General features: G+C 41.4%; 2 protein-coding genes across 2 annotated transcripts in view; one reads left to right on the top strand and one right to left on the bottom strand.

Annotated features, from left to right (window-relative positions):
- LOC127648178 (histone H3) overlaps positions 1 to 24,870 on the top strand; it is a 1,095,985-nt gene that overhangs the window by 913,487 nt on the left and 157,628 nt on the right. The window lies entirely within an intron of this gene.
- Positions 720 to 19,567, bottom strand: LOC127647879 (zinc finger protein 219-like). Its single transcript, XM_052132398.1, has 5 exons — positions 19,436 to 19,567; positions 11,771 to 11,861; positions 9,608 to 11,657; positions 9,243 to 9,365; positions 720 to 5,558 (listed from the first exon to the last, which is right to left on the bottom strand). Exons 3-5 carry the CDS (start codon positions 11,652 to 11,654, stop codon positions 4,435 to 4,437), a joined length of 3,294 nt encoding a protein of 1,097 aa, XP_051988358.1. The 5' UTR covers positions 11,655 to 11,657; positions 11,771 to 11,861; positions 19,436 to 19,567; the 3' UTR covers positions 720 to 4,434.

Raw genomic sequence — 24,870 nt, 5'->3', positions numbered from 1 at the left:
ATATCTATTGTTGTTATTTATTACAAGACAAATTAAAACTATATTAATTATGACTATATCACATTGATTTTCTGTGTGATAATGTTGAATTATCAGTGTCCCATATGCATGTACCCAAACAGTACATCCTATTTCTTACTCAAGGTGGCGCTGATGTTTCAGTGATTGACTTGATTTACATTAGACGCTGCTATTTGACAAAGCAGCAAAGTGGAAGTAAACTATAGCAAGTGTAACGCATGAACGGTACAATATGACTTGTCGTTTGGGTGTAGGCTTATGTAAGTTGTGCATTTATTTAGACTGAGTGCCTGAGAAAATACTGAAGTGTAGCTCAATATGTGTTTGACAGCCAGTTGCTTCTCATGAAATTTCAATGTGGAAGTAATGAATACTGTTCTATATAAGTCACATCATCTCTTTGACATATGAAAAATACATCAAAATATAACACAATATATTCAATTCTATTATTTACCAATTGTCATGCAAATGTTTAGAAAATGTTTACTATCTGGGCATTTTGTAGATCCATACGTGACGAGTCGCTAAAGGCCAATGTTTGGCCAAACAACCATGCATTTAAGGGTTAAAATGGATGTATGGATCCCCAAGTACATGTTTTTGGAAAATGCACAAAATTAATTAAATATAGCATGAAATGTAATGCAAAACACATACACACTAGTACACTATAATAAGCATTTTTTTGTGTTTTGTTTATTCTCTACTGTTTTATTTCTCAACCCACAAGTTCATATTAGTTACTACTATGTTAGATCAGCTTCCCCTGACATCAATAGCAGTCAGCTACTGAAAAGATCAAACCTTGACCTCCCCTCCACCTCTCCCCTTACACTGGAAAACAATGCATGTCAAACTTTGAGAAACTTTTAAACTGCACATCGCTGTTTGGGAATAGTTTTATGCGAGTGGTACTTATTTCACAGTGTCAGTGTATAAAACAATAAATTAAAAAAACCTTGATGCACTCTTTTGCAAACACACACATGCAAATAAAGACTCAGATAAACAAACTATTGCCCTGATCCCTGTACACAGTTAGGCCGTCCTAAAAGAGTCTCATCTGCACTGATGCAGATGTATCGTTATGTAGGGAGTGATGGAGAGCAGGTACTGGGGTTTGATCTCTTGTTAGAAACACATGTCTATCTCTATCTGTACAACATTTAAGAAACACATTTTTGTTCGTTTTTGTGAAATGAGTTTTTTTTGTGTGTGTGTCATTTTTCCATAAAACAAAAAGTACAATTATAATAATAATTATGATCAGAAGAGCTTGATTGCATCTTATCAGCATCAAAGAACATAATAGAAATTAAAATAACTTCTAAAAAGGCCTCACAGCTACATAATACACAAGCTTTCCGTGGCACATTTGCTAAAGGGAAGGTAAAAAGCTGGAGATGAAATATCACACAGACATGAGTGATGGAATGATGCTAGTCAGAATTAAATGAGAATGACCCCCACATCTGACATCTCAATGAAAGAAAACAGAGAACTAGAGACAGAAAGACAACAGTTTACCAAAGAACACAAAGAGATACAGTAGGGGCTAAGTGCTTTTGGTGAGCTTACAAAGTACTTGAGGAAGTGCTCAGGACAGAAGGCACAGTGGCTTGACTGTTAACTTAAACGAACACCACATCGGAGGCTTTACATACAAAACAAGAACACAGTAATGTGCAGCAGAGTAAGGCCAGCCTCTGTCAATCACTGGACAAAAGTACTGCCTTCCTAATGTTGTCTAATGATACAAATGGGATGGAAATGATTGGGGTCCAAAAGTCTGAGACCACACTGGAAATCTGGGTTTTGTGTTTTTGGATAAATAATAAAAAAAAGCAAAGAAAATATCAAATATACTCTTTTGTCCTAAAAGTCTGATTTCGTTCCATTCATAGAAGCACACAAGATGCTCTTTACAATATTCTGAAACCATGCTGGGATAACAGGGATCATCAGGTTTTGCAATGATTGTATACCAACTCAGAAAGAGAGACATACCAATGACCAAGAAATTTTGCAATTCATTTTTCAATTCAATTGTTTACTCAAATTGTTATGCTAATAATATGATTTGTTTTAAATTAGACAAGACATCTTACTGAAGCATGCTCACTAGTGGTCTTAGACATTCGTACCTCACTGTAGACGCACAAGGATGAGTAGATCAACCCTTCTATTATGTGCTAATTGAAATTCTGCATAAAATGCAACACTAAATAACATTAAATAAAATTTGGCAAACTGATAATGCTGATATTGTGACATGCTTGGACATGATCTCAGCATTCACTTATAAATATATTAGCAATCACTGAAATTAAAAGATCCTTAGAAAACATTGATTGTGTGTCCAAATGATTGGTTTGTTGATTGAAGAATACACACATTGTTCAAGAACCTGAAGCATTATGAAAAAAAAAAAAAGAAAAGTGTTTTGGGAAAAGAAAGTTTGGTCGACATTTAAAGGCAAAACAAAGCTAGAAAATAAACTTTGCACAGTGCTCTTACGACATTCTAAAGCAGTCTTCTTTCATAATTATTATAATACTTATTACTATTCTCCATATGCTTTTTCCATTAACACTTATTAAAAGGAGAACTTTTATTTTCCTCTTTTGATCTCTTATCTTTACAAAAGCTACATATGCTCTACTGGGATGATGAACTTAAGTGTTTTTTTTTTTTTTGTTTTTTTAAATTAAAACAGATATTCTACTTATATAAAAGAAATGGCATACTGAATATGTTTTCTTCTTTCTGTTAAGTAGATACCAACTGTCCACCCTCTCTCTGATAGTTTGAGAGTCACAGATTTAACAGGAATAGGAATGATATATTGCTGAGTCTCCATTTGTAGATTGTAATTTGTTGCAAACCCTGAAATTTCAACTCAAAGCTACTTTCTGTTGTAATGGTGGTCCGGATTCCACCTGAAAATCCAGGTGGTATTTGTAATGTAAACACTTACAACTGGCCTCTGTAAAGGGCCAGTTGTTCTCACATGTGGTGCGCAAAGTTCATTCCATTGTTTCATTCACAGCAGACATAGTCACAAACTGACACCATTGTGTTACAGAACTCTACGCTGTAGTACAACTATGCATATACTGTATATATTTACTGTAACTATATTCCTGTGTTGTTTGAATCTGCTAAAAAAAACATTTACATCAACAGGCACTGAGAGAAATAGCATATAGAAGAGGCAAACTCTCTGTTTCATATACGGAGGCATATCTGCATTGGTGCAGAGTGGCAGTGTCTATAATCTTTACTCTGTCCAGTTTTTGTTAGAGGTGATTCAGAAGTACTATTCACTTATCACAGCATTCTGTTCAGAGTCTGGCACGTGCATGAAAAGAAGTGCAGTCACTCCTTTGGTTTACAGAAGAAGTGCTATAAAAGTACGTTCACATGGAAGTAGGACAATCCCTCTTACCAACATAATAAGCGGCCCTTTTCTCCATTTAGTATTCTGTTCCCCTTTTTATCTCAGCATTAATATATTGTAGTGATTAAGGATAGTGCCTCTTTTTTGCTTCTTCAGCTCTCCAGATTGACATTCCAGGTTCTTGGAGATGAGGGCAAGATTCACAGGAAAAGTTCAGTAGAACTAGACTTTGCAATTGCACAGTGATCGAAAAGGCCCCAAAACTCCTTCACAGGTAGGCTCAAAGGCATAGTTCACCCAAATATGACAATTCTATCATCATTTACTCACCCTCATGCCATCCCAGATGTGTATGACCTTCATTCTTCTGCAGAAATTAAGATTTCTAAAAGAATATCTCAGCTCTGTTGGTCATACACATCTACACAGTAAATGATGAGAGAATGAAAAATATTTAGGTGAACTATCCCTTTAAGGTGCAGTCACATTTACCTTCGCACAGCAAAATTCCACAGGCGAAAAAGTTCTCTCAATAGGAATCCACACATTGTGGAATTTCACCTGAGGGACTTCTGTTGGTAAAGAATTTGCCTTTGCAGATTTTGCATGAAGTTCAAGTTTGGTGAACTCTGATATGTGAATTTGCCTCATTGACCAATAGTAAGTTGCTTAGATTGGCAGTAACCTCTAGACCATGCAAAGTTATATGTGTCCACCTTTAGAGTGGCATACAATACTGATATCTCTGTTTGATTGCAAGTCTTTGTGTGTGTAGAGGTAAATTATCACTAACCAAGGGGGGGCTATGTATATATGGCGTAAAAGCCATTAATGTAAATGCTTTTGACGGGTTTGATTATGTACTGTACAGTATATGTTAGCATAACAACTGTTTACCCTTGGTCAGAATGATACGAGGGACCCTGGACAGCTCCCAAATATTTTCTTCTCAGTTTTCTTTATTCTTCCCTGGCTCCAGCTCTGAACTCATCGAGGTCTCTATTTAAGTGTTATTTCCCCAAGATACCATCCTCCTCCTTAGGGAGATCATCATCTGTGAGGTCTGGTGAAACAGAGTGAGCCCTTTCGCTTTGATGCTGGGGTAAATTTCCAAAGCTGCCATTTGCTTCCAGGTCATTCTCTTCCTCGTCCACCTCCTCATCTTCCTCATCGAAGTCCACTCTCATTTCAATCCCCTTTTCTGTGGTTCCCACCAGTTCTTGGACCAGTTCGACGTTGTTCTCTGTTTCTCTGTTCTCTGGACTGACTCCATTCTCAGATATTGCCTTGGATGAGACCCAATCCTCAGGAGACCTTATGCCATCCCCTACACTGAGGAACTTCCATAGTGCCAGTGGGTCATGGTCTGTCCCAGACAGGGTTAGTCTTGGAGAATGGTTGGCAGAACTGCCTCTCTTGCGGCGAGACTTGCTGGTATGATTAACCTGAAGGTGCATTGCCATCAGCTCAACAGAAGAGGTTCGAAAGGGACAGAACACACATTGATTAAGGATGTCATTCCCTCCTTTAAAGCCTGTTGATGGTCCACCTCCAGGACTAGTCGCTGGCCCCTCATCTTGTAAAGGGCGACGGGAAAGGTCAAGTGGTTCAAAGCCTCCTTCCTGAGAACCACTGGAAGCGATCCCACTGGAAGTGTACCCATTTGTAGATGCCATGCGGCTTGTGGTAAAGGGCTTCCGTCTAGACACTTTGGGCATTTTGGGGGGTGGGGCCTCCCCTGTCCAACTTGCTTCCAAACCACCAGGGAAGAGTGCTCCCACCATCCCTGACAGATTGCGATGCTGACTCTCTAAGTCTGCCTCTCTTAGATGTCCAGACAAAGAGCCATCATTTTTCTCTAAAGGGCTTGCAGCCCATGACTGACCATTCCTGGAATAGGGAGGCTCTCTAGGAACCCTCCCAAAAGAGGAGTGGGACATAGAGGGGAGCCGACACCGTTTTCTTCCCCCTTCGCGAGAAGAGCCAGTCAAAGAGGGGAGACTCGGTGAAGGGGAGTTTGGGGAAGTTGCCATAGCATTCCTTTGCTCACGATGATGACGCTGTAGATGGTACTTGAGAGAGCCAGACTGGGTGCCAGCATAATCACAGTGGGGGCATTTGTATGGTCTCTCACCTAAAAGAAGGAAGAAATGGCTCTTGTTAAATATACAGATTTTTAAGTAAAATTGTTTCCCTCTACATAAATATAAGACTAAAATGTAATTTGGCAAATAATGACATTGCATGGTGAGTTAAAAGAGTTTATTTGAAAAACAAATATAAAACAATTCTGTGTGAAATAACTACAGTGGCCCCAAAAAGTATTTGGACACTTAGAGCAGCACATTTTGGCCCTGTCCCAAATTACCCACTTGACGTGGACATGCAGACTAGTGGCCTTCATCTGTGCATGTGCAGCTCTTTTGAAACACAATGAAAGCATATATAATGAATACATGAATACAGCTCCCAAGAAGCGGACACACACACACACACACACACATCCAGGAACAGACCAAAATGTAAGTAATTATTCGCTGAAAATCTTTCATTTGCAAATTGAAATTAAGGTGCATGATGCTTTACATAGTACACCTTCTTCAAAACATGTCCTTTTGTGTTCCACAGAAGATAGAATGTCATATGGTTTCAATCTGAGGGAGTAAATGATGATAGAATTCAGCCGAATTTACTCTGCTAAAGCTGCAAGGAAACTTAAGGGGAACTAACTTCATACATCCACAAAAAAACACCTGGTTAAAAGTCATTGAAAAAAATGGCCAACAAAAGTTCATTATTTCTGTGAAAAGATAAAGTATAGTATTTTCAGATGTATTTTGAATTTACTCTTTGAGGTCGTTGTCCAGTATGTGCACATGTTGCAGTTACACACAGTAATTGATAGATGGCAGAATGTGTCACTGTATGTAACATCAGGTGTTGTTCCTAGAGCATTACAGTTCAATTAGGGCATTCCAGCTCTTATCAGAGGTGGAAAGTAACAAATTACATCTAATCTCATTAAAGTACATGAGTACATTTTCTTTTTTAATTTTTCTCGTTTTTTTAAGAATAAATAAATAATAGTACTTTTAATTATACTTGAGTTGATTCAAATGAAGTATTCAACTTCACTACAGTTATTTTTTACAATAATTACAAAGTACAAAAAATACATAATATTTCAGAATTTTTGGTAAGAATAAAGTTTACGTGCTTCTTGCCATCAAAATGAATGCGTCAATGCTGTCTGTTCAAGAAATTCATGATCATCTGGCGAAATATGTTAGACTTCCCGACAGCTGGAGAAGTAAAAACTATGCATTTGAATTTGTGGAATCATTTAATGCAGTTGTACAATCTGAGACTGTGGAAAGTGTGAGAAATGCCTATGTTCACACACTGATAGTTGATGAAAGCAAAGACATTACAGTGCATACAATGCAGGTTAATTACATTAGGTTTATTAAGTAAAATGACATCACTTACAAAACTGTGTTTGCCGGGATCATTCATCTGGCAGGATGCAGTGCTCAGCATATTGCGGATGCAATAATAAAGTTCTAGACGGATCATCGACTTGATTTACAGAAAATGTTAATGTTAACGTCTGACGGCACCTCTGTCATGTTAGGTAAAAATAATGGAGTCACAGCAATACTGAGATGACAGAGACCTCACATTATGGAGCAACATTGTGTTGCTCATAGAGAGGATTTGGGAATTGTTGATGCTTGGACAGGTGTGCCTTTGATGAAGGAAGTGGAAACAGCATTATATTTACTGTTAGCAAAATGTTAGCAGACTTTAGAATGAGGTATGTTGGCTGTACCATTGCCAAGCTGTAAATGCATTTTTGCACAATTACAGCTAAAACAGAGTACTGCACGAAACAAGCTGACAACGACGACCCGATTGCAAAATATTGTCACAATAATCTGTCGATCCGAAGTACAGACTTGCTCTCACTGTGCTTGGAGATGTATTGGAAGAACTAGCTCAGCTCTGTGTCTCCTTGCAGTGAAGCAATCTTACCATCATTGATGCCCATTGCCTTGCCATAGCTAAAATGGGAAAACTTCGGTCTCAGTATCTCGGAGAGCATGTTTATTGGAGCAACCGAGTGAACGGGCTGTTGAAAACAAGTGACAGTGCTGTAAATACAGCGGCTATTATTCTGTTTGTCCTTAAATCTGTGACCATCTTGATGCTCGATTTCCTGAAAGTGAGCTTAGAGAACGCTCTGCTTTTAACCTAGAAACACTGGATTCAACACTCGATTTTTATCATGGTACAGATGATGTAACCAGACTGACAGAGAAGTTCCACGCTATTCTAAAACAAACGGACGAGACTGCCACAGAGCGTATCTGTCAACAGTACAAGGATTTCAAGTTCACTATTAAAGAAAAACGAAAGAGGGGAGCGCTGCAGACATGGACACTAAAAAGTGAGGTGTTTACTGATCTTGTACAGCTGATTGACATTAGTGGAACATTCCAAACATCTAGTGCAGACTATGAACGCAGTTTCAGTCTGATGAATCGTATCAAGACAAAATCACAGAACCGAATTGAGACCACACACTTAGATCAGCTAATGAGAATCCAGTCTACACAAGCAGAGGGCCCTATAAATCTGGACAAGGTCTACAGCCACTGGAAAGGGGACAAGGACAGATGGGAGAAGTTTTAAGGTAGGCTACAATACTAAATAAATATATTTAGTATTCATGTGTTTGACTTGACTTTTGACATTTTTAATGTTTACTGTAATAACAATTTTAATAATTCCTTAAGCATATCATTGTATGTATAAAGTCATTATTAATTAGTTGACTGAAGGTTTACATTTTGTTTAAAGGTTAGGTTACTATTTTGGTGTATGTGTACAGACCAGCAGAAATAAGCAGAAACAGTAGAGTGTATATACCTAAACAAGGTCTATAAACACAGAAGTGAAACAGACAGAGATGGAAGACTGAAGGCACTTTTATTTGTATAGTGCCTAGCAATACTTTGATCTTAATTATTAATGTAATAATGTGATGGTGTATGTTGTGTTTTAACTATTGTGGTGCATCTGTGTTTTTTAGATGCTGCTCTGAGAGAGGTCTTCCATAGACCTGCAGGGCTGGACAAGGGACTGATGAAGGTCTAGTAGCACCATGATGTCAGTATATATATATATAGAGAGAGAGATTGGTTTAATAAAAATGTGGCTGTTTCAAAATATTATACTGTCATATTATTATTAGTTGCTGTACTTGTTGTAAAACAGTTAACAGAAGGGAGTAAGTCATTCAAAACTATATTAGTATATGGTAACATGCCCTTTTTATATGTACTACTGGTACGGTCACAGAAGACATTTTTGCGCAAGTTGCTCACAGTTTTGAAGTTTGCGCACAGAGAAATATTTATTTGCTCAGTGCTGTAAAAGATTAGAGGGAACATTGGGAATAACCTAATAGGCAGAAAATGGCTTCAATCAAGCTTAACCAGAATAATTACCATTTTGGGGTATAATAAGACATGTAATGAATATGAATAACTGACATAATTTAATAAATACACCCCACCACCACAATAGTCATCATCATGATAATTTCTGTGATATGTCACATTAATAGTGTAAAGCTAAAATACTTCACAAGAATGGACATAAAATGCAAGACATCTAAGATGATACAAAAATGATAAAAGACTAAAAGATTTATTACATTACATATTACATACATTTGTTCATACAAAATTTAACCATAAAAATTCATAAGACTGTGTAAAATGTGTCTGTAGTGTATGTTTCTTGGTCTTACCCGTGTGAACACGAAGGTGCACTTTAAGGTGATGAGAAGATCGGAAGGCTTTACCACAGTAGGGGCAATCCTTTATTCCTGTTCCCCGAACACGCTCTCTTGGAGCTGAAGAACCATTCTGACCTGGAGATGAGAAGGAATAATGTGGTAAATTCAGTGGCTACCTGGTTTGATGTTTCTGAGAACAATCCTGCTTCCCTGGAACATAGAGAGGAAATGCTACAAAACTAACAGCAGTGAACTCTTTGAAAAAAAAAAAATGTAATCGACTTCCTGCTGAGCAAAAACATATGAAGCATTGAAAAGGATCAGAAATATTGTCCTAATAAAGTCATCTGTTTTTAATTATGCTGGCTGATCCTTACCAGAGAGATGTGATAAGATCGAATGGAAGCTCCCAGCTGTCACCACTCCTGATGGGAGTTGCTTTGATTCCTGCCTTATGTCTTCATTGTCATTAACTCTGTGCCCCAATCTGCCTGTTACTTGAGCTCCACTGACTTGGTTTATAATATCCTCCTCTCTTGATGTGCCCCCTCGAGCACTTTGACCTTTATGTGGTTTCTGGACATGGACACGGGCATGAGCAACCACCTGCTGAAGGCTTCGGAACATCTTTCCGCAATCTGGACACTCCCAGGGTGCACTAGAGGCCTCCAATTCATCTCTAGAACCCAGTCCACCTTGGTAGGTTCTCAATTGTTTGGCTTCCCCAGCAACTGTGCCTCGTGAGGAAGAAAGTTGATGGTGTGAGTGGGACCGCTGCTGCAGTTGGTTGTGCTGTGCCGCTGCCAGACTGCGAGTAACCAGCTGCCACATGGCTGTCTGGTCTGCTCCGTCTGCTGCCTCATCTCCCCTTCCTCCTCCATTACCCATTTCTGCAACCTGTGCAACTTCCTGAAGGCGCTCCATGCAACTTCCATTGCTGATGTCTTTGGGTAATCCCAGATATCCCAAGATAGATGATTTACTCGAGCCTGCAACACCACCATCTGACATTTCTGTGCGACTTCCTGTGCCTCTGCTACCTGCCATACTGCGGGCCAGGAGCAGGTTGGAATACAGAGCCCCCAACACTTGTGTGCTTGCATGACCTTTGGTTTGATCGGATCCAGCCGGTCCCAGATTTCCCAAGCCAGCCTTGAGGCCCAGCTTGTTGAGATGCACCTTCATATGGTTCTTAAGAAACCAGGGTTCCTTGAAACCGCGGCCACACACCTGGCACTTGTGGTCCAATGAGTCCTTGTGCTTCCGCATATGCCCCTTCAGAAACCAGGATTGAGTGAAACGTTGGCCACATGTCTCACAGCGGAATGCTGGAACAACTGTAGTTTGTGAGAGAGGAGTTTCTGGTGGTGCAGTTACAGGCTGAGAAGGGAAAACAGTGGCTACTGCAGGATCTTCAGGTGGGTGACTCTCCTGCAGATGGGCAGCCAGACTTTCCTCCTGACTAGCTGAGAAGGGGCACATTGTACATTTGTAGGGGTTGTGGAGGATCCGCACATGACGTGCAAGCTCTGATGCTGTGCGAAACTTACCCTTACAAGCATGGCAACGGAAGGCGGATGTAGCTGTGGAGGTGGTGGTGTCCTCCACATGGGCATGACTAAGTGGAAAGAAGGAAGTAGAGATTGGTGCTTCCTCTGTAAGAGGCGGAGTCAGCGCTGTGGTTCCTTCAAAGAGGAACTGAGGGCTACTAGCAGTGTGAAGAGGTTCCTCTGGAACCATGTCTTCATCTACATTCTTTTGCAATGGCCCAGATAATAAACTCTGTTTCAGACCAAGCTGTTTGCTGTTGAGATTCTGGATTACACTATCACTCACATGGTTCTGTTTGACATGTGTGTTTCGGTAGAGAACTGAAACCCGACGGTCCCTGTCCAAACTGTGAGCTCGAGCATGCAGAGAAAGAATGCTCTGAAAGCGAAACCTCTTTCCACACACGTGGCATGGGAACCTTAGGGCAGGCCCAGTGGTTGTCCCCCCTGGCAAAACCATCCCTTCATTGTTGAAAAGCTGAAGATCCAGCTCATCACTGCAGGTGGTATTGTGACCAGAGGAGATTGCCTGCTCCAGAACTCCGAAGCCAGGGAAAGGTGCTGATGGTGTGGTCGGACGGCTGCCTTCAGATGAGGGACTGCCAAGTTCCAATTCACCTGGAAATAGCGCCACGGCTGGGGTGGGTGATGGGGGTGTTGATAACTCCTCATCCTCGTCTTCCTCATCTTGTAGGCTGGTACCAGGAAGGGGGCAGGGTGAGACTGGGGCATAGAGTTCAGTTTGAGGGCTGGACAGGTTAGATTGTGGACTCTGGGGTAGGCCTTGGGGACTGTGGTCCAGGGAGGGCATGGAAGGAGGAGACATTGGGGGCTCACAGGAAAGAGCCAGCACACATTCTGGTGGGGAATCCATAGTCTGAGCAAGAAAAAAAAGAGAAATAGAGAAAGTGATTAGATAGACAAGATAGATGAACTCAAATAAGTAAAATGTACACAATGCCTCCTGCCTTTAGACTTGTGTGAACTCACCAGTGATATGTCTATGACATGCTTCACTACCGTGACTGAGAGAGGTTGTTTTCTTATGGTGGCAATCTGCCTGACCACCTCCAACAGTCCCCTGTCAAGCACAATCCAGAATAAATATGAGTGCACATGCGTTTGTTCCTGTGTATGGGTCGAAGGGCAGGGCAGGACACAGACTGTCCCAAACAGGATGGGCGCGAGATGTTTGGACTTCCCCACACACCCTTCCTGCATACACTTACAGTGACTGCTTAAATCAAAATAACAACATACATACTCCTTAAAACACAGACACAATGATATAACTGACACCAACACACCAGAACAGTACTCACTCCCTAAACTCACACTTAACTGACAGAGGTAAACAATCACATTATTGCACACATGCATACATTAAGTAAGTCTACAGGTTGTGGGTAGACAAGCCCTGGCACAACATAGGAAAAACTCCCACCTGCTTCGTTTTTAAATGATTTCATTGATGATCACAGCAAGACAATCTGCTGAACATCTGTGAGGGTGTCTGTATGCTTCAATATGTGACACTAAGCTTGTGTTTGTGTGGGTGTTTATGTATCTTTTTCTGTATTTACTTATGTGAACAGACTGAACTGTGTGCCCATGTCTGCGTTTGGATTTATGTGCACAACCAAGTGTTTGTGTATGAGTGTGTATTACTGTGTATGTGTTAGCATGTGTATATGTGACATAAGACTTGGACGAAACAGAGGCTAGTGGAGCCAGTTAACGTTTTCTCTGCCGTGAATCACAAGGATTTCAGACTATATCAATCATTCTGCCCCCTTTCTTTCTTTCTTTCTTTCTTTCTTTCTTTTTTCTCCCATCATTATTGTCACTCATTTCCCCAATATATTTTCTCCTCCATAGATTCTTATTCCATCCCCCTCTTTTCTCACTCATTCCCTCCTCCCTATGTTCTTCACTGATTTTCTTTCATTCTATCGTTTTCTTTCTCTCTGCAGCAGTGCCATGTGGCACAGTGCCAGGGAATGCTGATATCAGCTGGTAGATTAAGACCTGCCAACATGGCAAGAGAAAGAAAGAGAAGAGAAAGATAGACAGGCAAGAGGAAAATAAGAATGGGTTTGGAGGGGGTTAGTGGAGAAAAATAGCATAAATGAAGAACACAAATTTGCTCTGAATGAAGCATATTTGATGAGTAAATCTTTCAAGAAGGGGGACAGAGTGTTCTGCACAGCAATGGAGGATCCAGCGATCAGTTTGGTCTGCTGGCACTATTATCGTTATGGCAATTCTAAGTTCCGCCTTGATAGACACGTTCCTGTCTGACCAACCCTGTCACGCCAATAAAGCTTCTTCAAATTTGGATAGATGTAGAGAGTGATAAGGTGCTAGACAGAGGGGGGAGGGAAGACATGAAGGCAGGAGAGTGATAAAGCAGCACGCGCAAATAATTCACACACACACACACACACACACACACACACTCAATATGGCACCTAGTCACTGGATGATTCATGCATGCTAAACACCTTTGTCTGAATGGCCACATGCTACACTCACACAAACGTGCAGGCACACACTTTTTGTATCTTCATGTGACACAAAAAGTCCACCATATAAATAATTCATGCTTTGAATGTAATGGAATTAATTTATATTTTAAAAACAAAAGAAAGAGGCAAAATAGGCTGCAATCAGTTGAAACTACCGTATGTAATGTTATCGCAATTGAATTAGTAATTACAATATTTTGTATACATTTTAAGATTCGATTTTCCACACACTAAAAGCGCAACACACATAAGATGTGATAAGAACTACCTGTTTGCATAGAAACATGTTGTTAGAGTATGCCTATTTTTGCTAAATGATTTCACATTGCTCAATTCGCGCAATTTACTAGTGAATGAAACACTAGAGGCGCTTCAGTAATTAATTATCAAATTACTTATTATATTTACTTTTCACTCTGTTCCTCACAAAATGCTAACTTATAACATCTTAACCCTTTTAGCACTTAAACCGTTTTTCAGAATCTTGCACCGGAGTGCAGCGTTACACTGTTACATATGATTCCAGATTGTTCTTTAGCAAGGAACCCCCCCAAGAGAGTGAGCGATTTTGGGTTCAGGCTTAAATTCTATACATGTTTGGTCCGTGTTGAATATCTGACGTACCATTGGGTCGGTTCACACTGTTTTGGGAACGGGTCGGGTTTGGGCTTCATTTTAAGGCCCGTGCAGACGTTGTACTTGTGATGACAAGGACTGTACGAGTCCTGAAGAGCACGAGAGGCGACTGATGGATATGACACGAGGTAACCTCAAGATAAGAGATGCACGGCTCGTCTAATGTCCTAATATACATTATCAGCCCCAACAGAAACTTTAAAGAAATCATCATTTCAAATGCAATGCGTTGTGGCCATTGGTGTGAGGGTAGCATCGTATTTTCTGCCCCTCGCGTGAGAGGTGACGGAATGAGACCAGCCCCCCTGAACTGACGTGACAGTTTGACGGATAAAGAGGGCAGAGTAGCACCGAGAGTCTTATTATTAGTACAACAAAATGAGATTTTTCGGCATATATTTGCTTTTTTTTGGATCTGTTAGGTTTAGATTTAAGGTTTAGGGTAGGGAGGATGGTTTTGTTGATTTAGCTAAAATTCAGTAGCGCATAAACCTCATCATTTTGGGAGAATATTTAACTCAATTTAAGGGTCACACATTGGAATTTTCATAAGATCATGCTGAACAGGAACAAATTGCACAAGTGCGTCTCGTAAAGATGACTGATGCTGGAAAATAAATAATACTAACCTGTTCACAAGATGTCAGGGAGTGTTTGTTCGAGGTCAACTGATTCTTCCATTATCTAAATATAACTAATTCGATTTATTGAACATTTGTTACACAAGTACTTAAAATAACGTTGCATTATTAAGAATAATAATATTTACAATTCACACCCTTATAAATGCAATTTAACTCACTCTCATAAAAAAACAAAACTTTCATAAAATCTCTATATGACTGAAGTAGCACGCTTTTCCTTGCGGCACTTTTTCTGCTGTAGCCTTGAACACCTGAAATAACGTATCGTGCCTTTGGTGTGAGGACACACTGAGCCTCCAACAGTGTAGCCATGTAATGTATGCAACATTTAAGAAGAGATTGTTCACACATACCGAGAGTGTTCAGACACATATGGCCTTCGAAATGTAACATGAATTTGTCTTTGATAAGTAGAGATAGATATCTGTTGCTCAGTACTTGGTGCAACTGTGTGTGTGCAAGGCATGAACTGCACTTTTCATTTCTTGTATTTCTGAGATTTCTAGGGTCAGCGTGTGTGTACTGTAAGTCATACAACAAATCCCCACAGACAAAATTAATTTCCTGTTTCTAACCTTGGCCTGAACTTTTTCTCTCCCATCAAACCCTGTGTAGTAATTCTCCCTATGAGGAAAAATTTGCAAAATTATCTTCCCCTAATTTCCTTTTTTAATTAAAATGTAAAATTTCTCCACAACAGGTTTTGCTATTTTTAACCTATTTTGTAAAAAATTTTACTTGATTTTTTTGAAGCTCGAGTTTCTAGCATGCACCAGGCTTGAGTGTTTAATGAGCTTGCATGGTTTCATTATTTGCAAGTATATTTACGCCATTTTTATTGTTGATTTTTTTCGAAAACATGTTTTGTTATGTCTGAAGTTTTTTCTTTCTACTCATCTCTTTTTACCTCAGTAGTACCTGCTCAATGAATCAATAATCATTATCTGTTGACTGGTACAGTCATCGTGTTTTGTGCACAAGTGTTGAGGTCTGCAGGCGCAGCCGCGTATGTTGCGTTTAAATGTAATAATGCAATGTGCTGTTGTTTAATACACTACAGTACATAGCATGCGTTAAGCCTCCCATCCGTCTGACATGTGGTGCATTATTAAACATATATTTATAAGAAATGTTCTAATAAAATGTGCATTTAAATTGTACTAGGTTTAAGTACTATGCACTTTCAGTACTATTAACTAAAATGTACAAGTTAAATTTACTTAATTACCAAATTATTTCATGAAATTAAAGGGTTGGTTCCAGTACCGCTACTCCCTATAAGCAGACTATGCAGTGCCTCCCTAGGGGGGCACCAGAAAGTCCATCGGCTGCCCTTACTCGCACGTTATACATTATCCGAGGACCCGAAAGCAGTTGCGGAACACGGATGATTGCTTCGACTCATTTCACGCAAACCCCCCCTGCACTCTGCGTAGGGCATGAATTTGGCCAGCGGCTGCCCTCGTTAGTTCACTCAAAACTGAAAATTCTCACATCATTTCTAACCTTCATGCTATCTAAGATGCTATTTAAGCTACTATGTATCATTGTGTATGAAATAAAAATATACAGTTGATTCAATGTTTGAATTTCATTCTGACTTGTGTGAATAATTAATTCGATTTTTATTTAATACCTTTAGAATATTTAATCTACTTGGCTACAGTGGCTTTTTGGACGAAATGTTGGTTCCTCAGATAAAAACAAAACGTGGTTTTGCACTACCGAAAACACATACTTTGGGAAACGATGACATTTTTAATGTTAATAATGATGAGGTTTTAAACTTAAATGGATTAGTATAGATGTGAACTACATCAGTAGAAATGAGCTCTTATTAAGTGGTCTTCTAAAGAATAACATACTAAACAAATCAGTTTGTTTATTTGTATTCTAGACCACTCCAGCTCAGAACTCCACCGATGAAAAGACCTGTAAGGTGTTTGGTACATGCAGCAAATGCACTAAGGCAAGTCAGCATTCTGGCATCAGAGCACAGGGAGTGCTGAACTATATCTGCAGGAACATTAGAACGGGTCAGGTCCTGCTGAATTTGAATCTGACATATAAATGCTTGACAATTTGAGTGAGTGACCCTAGTATGTAGTGATGCCATAAAGCAGACAGCACTGTCAAATGCATTAACATCCCGCTGACAATTATACAAAAAAGAGAATAATCTTACCCCCTGCATGCAAGCTTGTTCTTTAAGAGAGTTCAAACCTAAGGTAGCCCAAAAAAACCTCAACATTTAAGTCGCACTTCAGATGTGTCTCCATCTCATTGAATTCAATTACATGTTTCATCCACATGCATGCTATAGATTAATTTAACTGGTGTCAAGGTGATTTTTTTGTGGATGTATTAAAGGGAAAAATGAAAATTATCTCATCAATGATCATGTATGACTTTATTCTTCTGCGGAACACAAATGCAGATTTTTAAAAGAATATTTCAACTCTTTTGGTCCACACAATGCAAGTGAATGGGTGCCAACATATTGAAGCTCTAAAAATCACATAAATTAGCATAATCTCCAGTGGTTAAATCCAGTGGTTATATGATAGGTGTGGGTGAGAAACAGATCACTTTCACATTCTTCTTTTTGTGTTTTTGGTGATTCACATTCTTCATGCATATCGCCCCCTACTGGGCAGGGAGACACATTTCAAGAAAAAGAACACTTAAATGTTGAACTGTTTCTCACCCACACCTATCATATCACTTCAGAAGACATGGATTAAACCACTGGAGCCGTATGGTTTACTTTTATGCTGCCTTTATGTGCTTTGTGGAGCGCCGGCATTTTGGCACCCCTTCCCTTACATCGTATGGACTGACAGAGCTGAAATATTCTTTTAAAAATCTTAATTTGACTTCTGCAGAAGAAAGAAAGTAATACACATCCGGGATGACATGAGGGGGAGTAAATTAGAGAATTTTCATTTTTGGGGGAACTGTACCTTTAAGTCAGTTCTCCTCAAGTTCACACAGGTGTCCTTTGCTCATGTGATAGTTTCCTTTAAACTGAATGCCTCTTGCTTTGGTATATTTTGCCATCTAATGCCAATCCAATGGTATTCATGTCTTAATTGTTCAAACACTTTTGGCAGCCACTGAATATTGTTGCATAAGTTCTGTATTTCAAGTGGTGTAGTCTCTGTAAGACATTAATACTCCATTATAAACCGAGAACTGTTAACTAATTAGCCAATATTTTGATCACCAAGTAGCCTATGTTTTAAAAGTCGGATAGCTGCACTTTTCAGTGCTGGTCATCATCAGGATGATTCGGAGCAGATCTGTTATAAAAGTTGTTTACAGGGCTCTGCAGCACACCCCCCCCCCCGTAGAGCCACATCTCGGTGCTACTCTGCCCTCTTTATCCGTCAAACTGTCATGTCAGTTCAGGGGGGCTGGTCTCATTCCGTCACCTCTCACGCGAGGGGCAGAAAATACGCCAGTGCCAACAAAGCATTTCATTTGAAATAATAAGTTTCTGTTGGGGCTGATAATGTATTTTAGGACATTAGACGACCCGTCCATCTCTTATCCGGAGGTTACCTCGCGTCATATGCGTCAGTAACGCGCAACCATTTTCAGTTGCCTTCTCTCGCGAGGCCATCTCAATTAAAAAGCCACATTAATGAAATAAATAAACAAATGAAGCGCACGTCGTCAACGCGTTAAACGCGCACGGTTAACCCACAGCACACGATCGTAATGTAAAGAAGCAACAGCATCGTTTTGGACAAAAAGGGGCAGTCGTGTAGTTTTTAAGACGTGATGTTTTGCGCCTCCGTATCCCGCTCCATTTTCTTCCTGATTATCTTTCAACAAAAGATCAAGGGAGGGGAAAAGGACACGCGATCAGGGTGCAGATGAAAAGTGGGGTTTCATCTTGAAATCCACTGCCAATCTCGCCACAAAAACGAGCTCGGTAGCGAAACTAGTTTGCAACATCCTTCTTCGACAGGCGGTTTAAACAGCGATTATGAGTTACCGCGAACGCGCATCTGTGAGGTGACGTTAGGACACGCGCGAACAGCCCGTAATTGTCATAAATGAATGATCGCGAAGCTCCGAGTTCAAAGTTGAAAAAGAAGGAGCAACTCTACCTCAATATGTTGCAAAACGATGCAACAGGGTATGACTGTGATTTATGTCAGTCTGGATTGGTGTCGAGATCAAATATTCCGTTTCAAACGCGACAGAAGCTGTTGCACTACAGCTACAAATGAAACAGCAACGCATTGGACTTCGGAAGCAGCTACAAATGCGGTTAAATCACGCATTAGTGATCTGATGCAGATTGAACAGACGCGTTTGTGAGTCACTAAAGAAAGTTCAAACATGTAGTTACAGTGACTTCAGGCCACTTTTCCCACACTTGAAAGAGGCTCCGAAAATATTCAAGGCCAAGTTACATTTTCATGCCCGGATCTCGCATCTATTTCACGACTCGCACGCACGCGCACAGACCGGCACGAGACAAAAGTGATCAAGTGCGTACTATATGTGCGGGGACGTGCATGATGTGCACTTACAGACACACGAGACGCAAATATGCAATATGTCCTGATGTGTAACGGCGATGACCGCGGCAGGCATTCTGTTCAACGGCTTTGCGTTCACCCGGATCAGCCCCCTAAAAAGTCGTCGTCGGATATTTGTTGTTTATGACGGCAACAACAATCGCTCTCTCGATGTGTCTAAAACTGTCTACATGCTGCCAAACCTGCGACAAATGTGTATCCGTATAATCGTTGAAAAAGACGAGCAGATTAGGTCAATTATTGTAAATTAATCCGCTATTTTGTGATGAAAGTAAGGCTGAATGTACTTACGGGAGAGGCGGCGAGGAGATTAATGACAACACACGTCATGATTACGTTTCACTTGAATTAAATACATTACGAGTTAGGGAAAAAAATGGAAATCGGGGGTAGTTGTATACAAGCATACGCCGATGCCCCCCTCCCTTCTGCCCTCTCTATCTTCTCCTCCTCTTTCCTCACACGTCTCTCTCTCTCTCTCACCCCCCTTTTTTTCTTCCAAAGATCCATTTATTGTGCAGTCGTGAGTGAGTGAGTGAGTGAATGAGAGAGAGAGAGAGAGAGAGAGGCGGAGGTTGTAGGTTGCAAATGTCATTGTAATCGCACTGGCACCATTTTAACACAATCTATATATAGATTTGCGGGATAGACTTTGACACGCCGCGCGCGTCCCGGAGACAAAACCGTTCCGACACGAGAACTTACAAATCATGTTAGTGCCCCGAATGACACACAGTTGTCTTTCTAAAAGTATGAAGGTTATGATAAGGCAAGGGAAGAGTCTGATGTCTGAGTCAGAAAGTGCGCGTGGAGTTTTGTCAAAGATAGTTGTGATTGTGTCTCGCGCTCCACGTGGGAGCTTCACAGGTGCGCGCGTTGTTCACCATCCGTCCACCCCTACTACTACTTTTACAACTCTCTTTCTTTCTTTCTTCCTTCCTTCCTTCCTTTCAAATAACAATAATTACAACCAACAATAGTATTAATTGTAGTAACTGATCAAAATAAATAAATAAATAAGATTCACATCTGCTATTTAACATCTCCATATTTGAATTAAGTCTTTCAGGTCAATGATTTGTCACATTATTTTTGTATTATTATTATTATTTTTATTATTGCCCAGATCAATTAAATTATTCATAACACATTACAAATGCAGTTCATACAAATAATTACACCACTTTTGTGATGAACATGTTTTCAGTCATTTAAAGTAATTTTTTTCCGAGGCTTAAAGTAAAAAATCTCACATGGTGTAACCAACCAGAGAATGTAAAAAAATATATAAATTGACACGAGCATTTTCGCTAAAAAAGACAATTAATTTTTTTCAAAATATTATGAATGTTTAAAATGTTTGTTCACCAAATCAAAGTCATGTGGTTACAGTTCACATTGTATTTTGTTGAGGTAATATGGTGTAACCCTGAGACAACTTCTTGATATTGACTCAAAAAATCATGATATTTGGGAAAATATTTGTTGGTATGAATTTTTCAATGTTTCAAAAAATACAATTATGTAAATGATTAAGTTGCACACTCTCGTTTATCCAAGGAAATAATTTAAATACTTTTTAAATATTGCCTACTCCACATGACTTCATTCAACTGATCACAAAGTATAGTCAGGACATTAATGATGTAAAAAGACAGCAGCATCACTCAAACACCTTATTTTTGAGTAATCATGCTAAATTGTTATTTGGTACTAGAAAATCACTTGCCATTATTTCAAACACAGTTGAAAGATATTTGGTTCATTAAATGAAGCTTAACATTGTCTTTATGTTTGTTTTTGAGTTGCCACAGTATGCAATAGACTTGCATGTCTTAAGGTCAATATTAGGTTAAAAATGGCAAAAAAGAAACCGCTTTCTGTCACGATCCCCTGTTGTCTGCCCCGTGTTTCACTAGTCAATGTCATAAACTACAATTCCCATAATTCCCGGTCCTCATCACTGCCAGCACTCAACCACTGTTCTCACCTATTTGTCGTTTAGTCCTCATTACCCCTGTGTATTTCTACCCTGCTGTTCCTCCATTCCTTGTCGATCGTTGAATGTGGATGTTTGGCTGTAGATGTTTTGGATGTGTTGGCTCATTTGTCAATGTTATCTTTGCTCACCGTGGATGTTTCTTCAGCCTGTGCTCCCTTTGGATGTTTTCGTGTTTTGTTTTCCCATTGTGTATGTTTCATTTGTTCCTGTCTTGTTTCTCTTCACCATTTTTCAATAAAAACCGCACTTAGATCCTCACCCCTCGTCTGCCTCCTCCTGCCTTCATAACAGAATGATCGACCAAAGATGGATTTAGCGGTTCAACAGGCTAATTAAGTTCGCTCAAGGAGCGGTTGCCACCGGCGACGCACCGCTGGACGCTCCTCGAATTCGTGGAGGAGACTCTACTAGCCTGTGGCTCGCCGTTCACTGTGGGCGTAGTTGAAGAGGGCCCTACCTATCTTCCCACAGTGGTCACCCCCCAGTCTTCCATGGCTCGTCCCTTCATGCCTGCCATGGCCAACGAGCCCACGCCTGCCAGCGAGCCAACGCCCACGCCTGCCTCGGCCAAAGAGCCAGCGTCGCCAGCTTCGTCCGCCCAGAGGAGGAGGAGGAGAAGAGGAAAGGCTTCGCTCTCCAGCCTCCGCCTTCCACGGCTTCACCCACAGAACCTCCCATGGTTCTGCCTCCAATGTTCAGCGAACCAGATCTCACGCATGCCACGATCAACAAATTGGCGCCTGTAGCCTCGACCACCAGTGAGCCAGTACCTGTAGTCTCGACCGCCAGTGAGCCAGCGCCTGTAGCCTCGACCGCCAGTGAGCCAGCGCCTGTAGCCTCGACCGTCAGTGAGCCAGCGCCTGTAGTCAGTGAGCCAGCGCCTGTAGCCTCGACCGTCAGTGAGCCAGCGCCTGTAGCCTCGACCCTCCCAGAGCCAGCGCCTCCCGAGCCTCCCAGGGCCCCGCCTCTCGAGCCACACAGGGCTCTGCCTCCCCGGGCTCCGCCTCTCGAGCCACCCAGGGCTCCGCCTCCCGGGGCTCCGCCTCTCAAGCCTTCAATCCCAGAGCCTTCCAGGGCTCCGCCTCTCGAGCATTCCAGGGCTCCGCCTCCAAAGCTTTCCACGGCTCTGCCTTCCTCGGCTCTGCCTCCTGAGCCTCCCACAGCTCTGCCTACCATGGCTCCATCTCCAGAGCCTTCTACGGTTCCGCCTCCTGAGCCTTCCATGACTCCACCTTCCACGGCTCGGCCCCTAGAACTCTCCATGACTCCGCCTACCACGGCCCTGTCTCCGGAACCTACTACGGCTCTGCCTCCTGAGCCTTCCATGGCTCTGCCACCTGAGTCTTCCACGGCTCCGCCCTCCATGGCTCCGCCACCTGAAACTTCCATAGCTCAGCCTACAACGGCTACGCCCTCGGAGTTCTCAATGGCTGTGGCCCTGTGGCCGACTCCCAGATCTCCTGAACTTGTCCTGTGGCCAACTCCCAGGCCTCCAGACCCAGACCCTACCCTGCGGCCGGTTCCCAGGCCTCCTGAACCTGTCCTTGCCATGTGACCGACTCTCAGGCCCCCGGACCCAGACCCTGTCCCATGGCCACCTCCCAGGCCTCCTGAACATGTCCCTGTCCTGTGGCCACCTCCCAGGTCCCCGGACCCAGACCCTGTGGCCACCTCCCAGGCCCCCGGACCCAGACCCTGTGGCCACCTCCCAGGCCTCCTGACCCAGACCCTGTCCTGTGGCCATCTCCCAGGCCACCTGACCCAGTCCCCGTCTTGTGGCCCTCTTGGATTGCCTGCTTGCCCTTTGTGCCCCCTTGGACTGTCTGTTTGCCCCTTGTGCCCCCTTGGACTGTCTGTTTGCCCCTTGTGCCCCCTTGGACTGTCTGTTTGCCCCTTGTGCCCTCCTTGGTCTGCCCCCCCCCCCTCCTCCCCTCACTCCTTGGACAATTTAGTTTTTTCTTTTGGGTATTTTATGTTCTTTTTTAGGAGCGTCTGGAATCCGCTCCTTAGAGGGGGGGTTATGACATGATCCCCTGTTGTCTGCCCCGTGTTTCACTAGTCACTGTCAAAAACTACAATTCCCATAATTCCCGGCCCTCATCACTGCCAGCACTCAACCATTGTTCTCACCTATTTGTCGTTTAGTCCTCATTACCCCGTGTATTTCTACCCTGCTGTTCCTCCATTCCTTGTCGATCGTTGAATGTGGATGTTTGGCTGTAGATGTTTTGGATGTGTTTGCTCATTTGTCAATGTTACCTTTGCCCACCGTGGATGTTTCTTCAGCCTGTGCTCCCTTTTGGATGTTTTCCTGTTTTGTTTTCCCATCGTGGACGTTTCATTTGTTCCTGTCTTGTTTCTCTTCACCATTTTTCAATAAAAACCGCACTTACTGTAGGTCCTCACCCCTCGTCTGCCTCCTCTTGCCTTCGTAACATTTCTATAGAAACTAGTCAGTCAATCATTGTTTTGAGGAATGAAGTCTATACAATGCTTGAAATTGCCAAAAAACTGAAGATTTCATACAAAGGTGTACATTACAGTCTTCAAAGACAACTGACTCTAACAAGTTCAGAAAGAGATGTGGAAGACCAGATGTACAACTAAACAAGAGGATAAGTACATCAGAGTCTCTAGTTTGAGAAATAGGCACCTCACATGTCCTCAGCTGACAGCTTCATTGAATTCTACCCGCTCAACACCAGTTTCATGTACAACGGTAAAAAACAAAAAGAAAAGGTTCGAGTGGGCAAAGAAACAGAGTCATTGGACAACAGATAATTGGAAAAGAGTTTATGGATCTTCACCCCATTGAACTTTTGTGGGATCAGCTAGACTGTAATGGGGTATTTCCACTGCACGGTACCACTCGACACGACTCTGCTCGATTTTTGGGGGTTTTCCACTGTGGATAGTACTTTTTTTGTACCACCTTGGTCGAGGTTCCAAGCGAGCTGAGCTGAAACTAAATGTGATGTCAAAATCCTGCAGATCACTGATTGGTCACTACCAATTTTGACACAGGACATCAACCCGCTAGTTTTAAAGTTAGCAATAGCGATAACAGTTTCATTTGTTCTTGCGACTTTGGAATTGTGAAAAAAGAAATGGCGATGAATGAAACGGAAAATTCTTGCTGAGACACTGTGCTATAAACTGTAAAGTGCAGTGGAAAAGTGCCTTAAGGTGAGTGAGATGTGCCCGACAGGAAGTGTGGGGTGAAATGTCACTTGAGTATCTGGACAAACTGACAGCTAGAATAACAAGGATCTGCAAAACTGTCATTGCTGCACGTGGAGGATTTTTGATGAGAACTCTTTGAAGTAGTTTAAGAAGTTCTGACATTTTTTTTCAAATTGTAATAGTAATGTGTCACGTTATTAATGTTCTGAATATACTTTGTGATCAGTTCAATGCCATCTTGGTGAATAAAAGTAACAATTTCTTTCCATAAGAGCAAAATCTGTACATTATTCCAAACTTTTGGCCGCCAGTGTGTGTGTGTATATATATATATATGAAGTGCTACAAATGTTTTAAAAAAAATTGTGAACCAACATGGACACAAAAGCAGAAATTCTTGGAATTTGACATGTTTTGAATTAGATTTGTAAAATAGTTCTTGTTTTTACATCAGAAAACCTTATTTGTGAGAGTGACCCTTCTATTCATAAAAACATAAATATCCCTTTTAACTTCCTTTGCTTTAATGTCTGATTGATAA

Source organism: Xyrauchen texanus, chromosome 1, assembly GCF_025860055.1.
Source record: "Xyrauchen texanus isolate HMW12.3.18 chromosome 1, RBS_HiC_50CHRs, whole genome shotgun sequence".
In the NCBI taxonomy this organism is placed as follows: domain Eukaryota; kingdom Metazoa; phylum Chordata; class Actinopteri; order Cypriniformes; family Catostomidae; genus Xyrauchen; species Xyrauchen texanus.
This window is presented reverse-complemented; position numbering and strand designations above follow the sequence as displayed.

Excerpts from the sequence above, each read along its gene's own strand:
- LOC127647879 (XM_052132398.1), bottom strand. The coding sequence starts at position 11,654 with ATGGATTCCCCACCAGAATGTGTGCTGGCTCTTTCCTGTGAGCCCCCA. Across the intron at positions 9,366-9,607 it reads GATCTTATCACATCTCTCTG|GTCAGAATGGTTCTTCAGCT; the intron begins GTAAGGATCAGC and ends TCTCATCTCCAG. Across the intron at positions 5,559-9,242 it reads GCACCTTCGTGTTCACACGG|GTGAGAGACCATACAAATGC; the intron begins GTAAGACCAAGA and ends TCCTTCTTTTAG.